Source organism: Prosopis cineraria, unplaced genomic scaffold (assembly GCF_029017545.1).
Source record: "Prosopis cineraria cultivar Desert tree isolate PC_DT_omini unplaced genomic scaffold, ASM2901754v1 PC8, whole genome shotgun sequence".
Lineage (NCBI taxonomy): Eukaryota > Viridiplantae > Streptophyta > Magnoliopsida > Fabales > Fabaceae > Prosopis > Prosopis cineraria.
In genome coordinates, this window is record NW_026555339.1 from 1350468 (window position 1) to 1357409 (window position 6942).

At 35.7% G+C, this 6942-nt stretch overlaps 1 protein-coding gene across 2 annotated transcripts; it reads right to left on the reverse strand.

Moving 5' to 3' along the window:
* Positions 1-3928: 3928 nt before the first annotated feature.
* Positions 3929-6294, reverse strand: LOC129318856 (uncharacterized). Of its 2 annotated transcripts, XM_054963833.1 has the most exons (5): positions 6013-6294; positions 5686-5915; positions 4531-4589; positions 4183-4401; positions 3929-4075 (listed from the first exon to the last, which is right to left on the reverse strand). In XM_054963833.1, exons 1-4 carry the CDS (start codon positions 6060-6062, stop codon positions 4204-4206), a joined length of 537 nt encoding a protein of 178 aa, XP_054819808.1. In that variant the 5' UTR covers positions 6063-6294; the 3' UTR covers positions 3929-4075; positions 4183-4203. The 2 variants fall into 2 exon arrangements, with proteins under 2 accessions (XP_054819808.1, XP_054819807.1); XM_054963832.1 differs by having other exon boundaries at positions 3929-4401; positions 6013-6291.
* Positions 6295-6942: the final 648 nt, after the last annotated feature.

Consider the following 6942-nt stretch of genomic DNA (forward strand, 5'->3'; position numbering starts at 1 on the left):
AAAATGTGAATGTTCTAGTCCCTCCCAAACTATGTTTGCCATTTGTATAATTGCACCAGCGAGGCAGGGAAAAAGTAATAATAATTAACTTTACATTTATTGTACGTAACATATAGCGGATTCTCGCTTTCATTTAATATTATGTATTTATAATAATTTTAAAATAAAAGAAAAAGAAAAATTAGCAGTCTCGTTACTATATTTATTTATTTATGCCTAATATTTTTGTCTATGACCAATGGTGTCACTAATCTTTGCCAAACCAAACATGGGGATAGAAAATTTTATGGCGGGTTTTAGCAGAGAGGAGGTGCACTGGCAAGTGGAAGTGGAAGTGGAAGGTGCAATTTAAAGCACACTTTTCTTATTTTTATATATAAGATATTTTTAATTAAATTACGTAAAGTAATAAAAATTATTTATCTAATTAAAAGTATAAAAATATTATAATTTATTCATTAATTATTGTAAATAAAAGATGAATCTCTTTTTTTAAAGTAAATTAATAAGAATACTTATTTTTTTCTCTTTTCTGATCTCTTTATTAAAAATTATGTTAATAACTCCTTATATTAAAAAAAAATATTCTAAATTTTTTATATATATAGAGATTGAGGGAGTAACTTTTAAGCAAATTAACACGGCACAAATTAATGAGCCTAGTGTTAGAAGAAACATATCTAACTACTTGGCGATTAGAACCTATGATCCAACGGCCAAGAACGCAATACTCACGATTGTAACATACGAAGAGGACATGTGAAGAAAATATGATCTGTAAGTTTTCTGTAGATATTTGGAAAAATGTCCTTTGATACTGTAGAATATACAGAAGCTCTTGTTCAGAGTTTAGAGAAATTAGCTGGCTCAATGTCAGGCATCATTCATCTATTGTATGCTTTAACTGAGGGATGTTGCTATCTTTCAAATTTGAAAATTGTAATGTAAATAGGCAGAGGGGTGGAAGAGACGAATAGTTTATAGCATGACGTATATATTTGCTGGTGTTTATATATGCAACTCCATCATTCTTCCTCAAATTCTAATTGTATTTTGAACCCCATTAAGTCGTTTGTCCAGGAGTTCTCTTTATCCAACTTTTTTTTTTGGGATATAAAATCTCATTGATAAAAAGAAAAGAACAGGGCGATTCAAAATTCAATCCAACTCTATATCCCTGCCTTGAACCTCTATCAAGTTCAGAGCAAAATACGCAGGCAAAAACTCTGACCCTGTTCACATAGCAATAAAAATAGAAGAAAAAAGCTAAAAGTATAAATAAATAATACCCCGTTCAAATTTATACTCAAGTTTTCATTCAATTTATTAACAAACGAATATAAAGGGGAAAAACACAGGCGGCGCATATAGTAATGGTCTATGGTTTTTTAATTTGGGGTGGAATGAGTGGGGATGCTGGACAGCTAGAGTTACTCGGAACCTCCAAATGCTGGCACATAGCAATTGGTGTAGGGAAGCTGCAACATGAAGGCAGTGATTTATCAGTTTGTTAGGTTAGCGACTGATCAATTACTGTTTTTCGGTCCCTCGTGTCTGTATCTGAAATCCTAACCAAACTTCACTTCCTCTTTTACGTCATCATTTATCATTCGCAGCCAAGCAACACAGCGCAAATCAGTGCTACTTCACTTTCTTGGCCTGCGCTTAATGTTTTTTTTATTGCTGTGAAATGAAGAGACACACATCCATATCCCTTGATCTCATGATCTGGATCACGTGCCATAAATTCACAAAAAGATACGATAATATCAAAATATGCTCATCATGCATGCACTTTTAACGAGCATATGTATTATATTAGGCTTACAGGACCACTTGGTAAGGCTTGCAGCTTTCCTTCTTGGGCACTCAATTCCATCATGGTTCCTTCTTTTTCTCTTGTAAGCTATCGCCAAACATAAACCCCACCCCGCCTACTCCTTTGTACAACTCTAAACATCCCAAGAAAATGAAATTCTTCAAGATGCTTCTACCTAATTTGACTAATCCATCATGAGAGAAAAATTCCTTAAAGTAGTTAAGAAAAAGTAGCCAGAGATTATGATGGAAATGCTTCTTTCTCAGACATTTAGAAGAAAATCATCATATTGTCAAGACACAGTTGAAGGAGGAAAAACAAAGTTCAGAATATGCATTCTTGGCCTGTGGAGGTTTATTCTAGAGGCATAAGCTTCATATTACAAGTTCCCACTAAGATACTCGGAGGCAAAGAGAGAAGCAAAATTCTGGGTGTTTGTCTAAAGCACATGATTAGATCACTGTTTTATTGCAAATGTAATTAGATTAAGCACTTAACAAAAGGAGGGACAACCTCAAATAAGTGCTATGATTTCAGAGCTAAATATAAAAGTATCACACTTTCTAGGATACTCTGGCATGTGATGTCTTTTGCCCTTGCCCTCCTGTTCCATCAACAAAAAAGTTTTCCATGAGAGCAACTCGTCCCACCCAATGATGGTGGGGCACAATTCTAGTGGAAAGCAAAGTGATCAGAACTTGCCTATAGTTTCTATTCGTTTTTTCCGATCCCAGTACATTTTCGGCTTTGCATATCACGTTAATCGCATAAGAAAGCCCCTGATAAGCACAAAAGGAGGTTTGATTACAAGGAAATTTCTTAAGAGCCATTCGTTTTGTCGATAATCTAGTAGTTTAATAAAAGCAGGTGATTAACTACTTTATAAGCATCAAAGTAACAGCAGAACTGCTTTACTTAGGGTCATAAATTGTCTCGTCGCTCACGGGATCAAGTAACTTAATTTCATGATTCATCCCTCACGGGCAAGCATTCAAGTTATTTGATATAGGCATAACTTGTACTTCTATAATTTCCCAATTTTACACAAGGCTAGCCTGCTTTCAAAGCAAGGTTAGTGTACCATTTTCGAGTCTAACAAACTGATTGTGATTATGATGTTAACCACCCAAAAAAGAAAAGAAAATAGTCAAGTCTGCGACTTTTGTGATAATTTCAAAAGAGGCCCACTTAAGAAGTTTGCGTCATGGCTTGGCGATTAGTTAAAAGCAAACCCTTGCTTACAAATCAGGGGTTAGGAGATGGGAAGCATCATCACCTGAGAAATTCTTTTAAAGTGAATATGATTAGTTAGAGTAACACAAGTAAACTCGTTAGATAATGCTTGCGAACTTAGGCATGGTCATTCAAATAAAAAGGGTGTAAGGGGTTTCAAGAAGCGATGCTTTGCTTGCAACCTTGGCTATCAATCGTGCACTCGTGAGGCTGGAAGATGAAACTGAATGAAGAGTTCCCTACAGCTGTTCCATCTTTATTCTTTAGTCGACCTAAACCTAATGGGCATTATTAGGGTCCAGGAAAGCAAATGAGAAAAGAGACACACTTGGTCAGATGTGGATTGACAGCAGGCATCTTATCTTCTGCCCGTACTATTTCTGGTAATAAAAGTGAATGGCTCATGATATTTTAGACAATCGTGGACGTGGCAACAATTTTAGCTTCAGCTTCAAGAGTCTAAGCAGGGTCTTGTCTGTATCGTAAGCACTTGTTTATCACCTGAGACTTCCAAAGCTCTCTACTCTTTCCTGGGAGTAGATATCGTCCCCAGATGCTTCAAGGGGAGTTCCATTGTGTATGATTAGGAAATGATTGTGCTCCAATTACCAATAAGTCATTCTGTTCTACCAATAAATTGTTATGAGGATAGCCTACCGCTAAAGTCAGGACGACATTGAAGGCCTTTGACTCATTTTACGGTTAAAGTTGAAATCAAAGATCCACCAGACATTTTGATGCAGATAAATGTCATCTAGGGAACCTCTATCTGAAAGAAACAAATTTTCTCCAGCTTGTTAAATTAGAGTTGATGATATGACTGTATCAAAAAAAAAAAAGAAAAAAGAAAAAAGAAAAAAGAGCTGCTTGAAGTGATTAACAAAAAATCTCTTCCCATTAAAACGGAGGCACATTTATTGCTCAAGTTGGAGCTTCACTCATCAAACGCTATCCATCCTAACTAGTTAGTACACAACTACTATATTAAGTGACCCAGAGAGCCCAAGAACCAACTTCTTTTCACTACACACATGAGAAAAGACAAGGGTTACAAACTCAAGCAGGCATAATAAGCATAACAAAATGTAAAGAAAGCTAAAATTTGAAGGTCTACTAAGCATAGCCCTAACATTGTCAGCGACAAGCGCGAGTTAAGGAGAACCTCCAGCGTTAGGAGGAACAGGAGGTGACGGTTTTGGGATGAATGGAATCAGAGGAGAGCCATGCTCAATGGGTCCAGGTTTCACAGACGTCTTTGAACTTGGCACTGGATCGATGGGTTGATAATCATCTAGAGTTACATCACCCATACCGCCCTTTTTGTTGCTTGTCCTACCAATTCTGTTTTCCTGAAAGTTTAGAGAAGAAAACAGAGTAAGATACTCCAATTTAACCAATCCCATTAAGGATCTGTCCTCGATCGTTGTAAGAACCTTGCCTTGTAGGAGAAGCATAGTCTATGAATTTAAAACAAATACCTTCAGCTTCCTGCTTACTGTAATTTTTGTGCTATCACCACAGTTGATGGAGACCAAATCTAGTATTACATTCAGAAACAGAGGTGTAAGGGACAGGTGGCTTGCTAATCCAATTGATGCATTCAATATATAGAAAAATGGCCACCCATGCCTGATTACATCATCATAAATGAAATTCCCTAAAAATGAGGTTAGGAGGAACTCATCCATCACCTAGTTTTGCCAGCTAGTTTTGAAATGAAAGATACCGCCACTCATGTGAATTTAGCTCATGCCAAAAACATGCTAGCAGATCAAGGAATCTAGTAGTCGTTGTTAAGAATTAATTTCTGCAAACCCGTAAGTTCTGAAGTGCGAATAGATCACCTTTATTTCAGGAACATCTCAATCAATTACATAAACAGCCAGTCGTATCAGGAGTTGAAAACTAATCATTATAGCTTTCAAAAAGATTAGCATGTAAGCAATTGCAAAATATTAAAAGATACAGAAATAACAACTGTATCAAGTGTAGAGTTGTATATAATTAAATGGTGCAAACTTAGTCCCCAAACTATGAATTGCAGACAAGATGCAAACTGGAACAACTCAGGTTCAGGCATTATTTATCGTGCATGGCCTATTAGGCATGACATAAAGCAAATGAAACTCATTAAAAGATTCAAGGTATTCACCACCGTCTATTTTTAATTATAATTTAATGATACTAAAAATAAAAGACAAGTCTCTTGTTGCTTTGCAGAGCTTAAATTAATTCTTTCCCTCCTTATATTAGAATAAATTGTTAAAACCGTTTTCGGACAGTGTGAAATGGGCACAGTGACGTGAAGAAATTGGGAAATGCAGTGATTCACAATCGATTGGAATAAAAGTTGTAGCCGTTCAACCGAGCCAGTGGAACTTTTCTAAGGCATCACGGAAAGTGCCATTTCCTTTTGCATGAGGTAAGAAAAAACTATTTTTGTAAAAAATGATCAGAGAAGAATCACGACGAGGCCGCAAGGAATGTTTAAAGCCAAAGAGCTTCTTCTTCCAAGACAATAACATCAAGGACAACAAAATTTTTCCACTACTCATAGATGTTTTATATACCATTCCAGAATAACGAAAAAAAAAAAAATGCAGCAGGAAATAAAGAAGAGTTAAAAGATTCACCGGGGAAACTGCAGCCAGCAATGGAGCTCGAGAAGTTTAAGCATATCAAAATAGTCGCGACCACTGCGAATAGAACCCAAAAGCCAGGAACCTTCATGATGCCAATATTCACTGTAGACGCAAATATCAGCCCTTGAATCCAGCCACAGTTAAATGACAGTAACAATAAGAGTGGAACAATGTCGATGACACCAGTCCAGAAACTTCGTCGTCCTTTCAACCAACACAAACTACAATTTTGTTTCAAAATAGAGAGAAAGAAAATGTCAGAAGTAACTACCGGAATGTCATCACTGAGGTTGAGGGAACCAGAGTTGGAGAGAATACCTGAAGGACTTCAGGAGGAGAAGGAAGAGTTCATAAAAAGTAAAAACCATGTCTTGGAAAAAAAAAAGGAGTCCATGAAATAAATAGAGATGGGAAATTTAAAGGTGGAGGCGAGTATTTATGGGTAATTATTAATAGAAATGAAGGGGACGCATGTGAGCCTTAATGGTCTTCCGTTGATGTGAGCGACGCAGGAAGAGTAAATGCTACTGGCAGAATGGAGGGGAGAGAACCGAAGAGACTTTAATGCCAAAGGGATGCAGTGAAATGCTGACCTTGGATGGCTTATTCAAATCGGCTCACTTTGAGCCCCCTTGTCCGAGTAACTCGGATAAACCAAAGTAACAAGACTAGTCTAAATAGCCACCAGTCAAGTCCGACTTGAACAATTCGAAGTTTTAAACTTATTCAAGTGTCTTTTAGTTTTTGAAATGGTTTCACTTTCTTTTCACTTTTTATCTCTCATCAAAATTTGATAAAGCAATTAATAAACCAATAAATAAAAGTTGAAAAAAAAAGGTTTCTGCAAAACTGAAGAATGTTCTAGCATATCAACAATGCATGACATTTTTCATAAGAGAAAAGTGTAGAGAAAAGAAAATTATAGAGATACTGTTACCACTTTTTGTATCTAGATGGACATGATAAAATAGAGTAAAAAATGAGCATATGTCACAGGGACCGTAATACCATATGTTATAATATAGCACGTCTCGCGTAATTATCTCTATTAAAATATATTGAAGACAAATAATCAAATATTATATTAAAATTAACATGAAAATATTTTTAAAGAAAATTATCTGAAAAAAATATATTTTTCGTATTTTAAAATTTATATAATTCAGGGTGTATGTATTTTATCATTAGATTTAAAAACTAAATTAATCTCACTATTTTCACATTTTCATGTTTGACAGAATATTTACA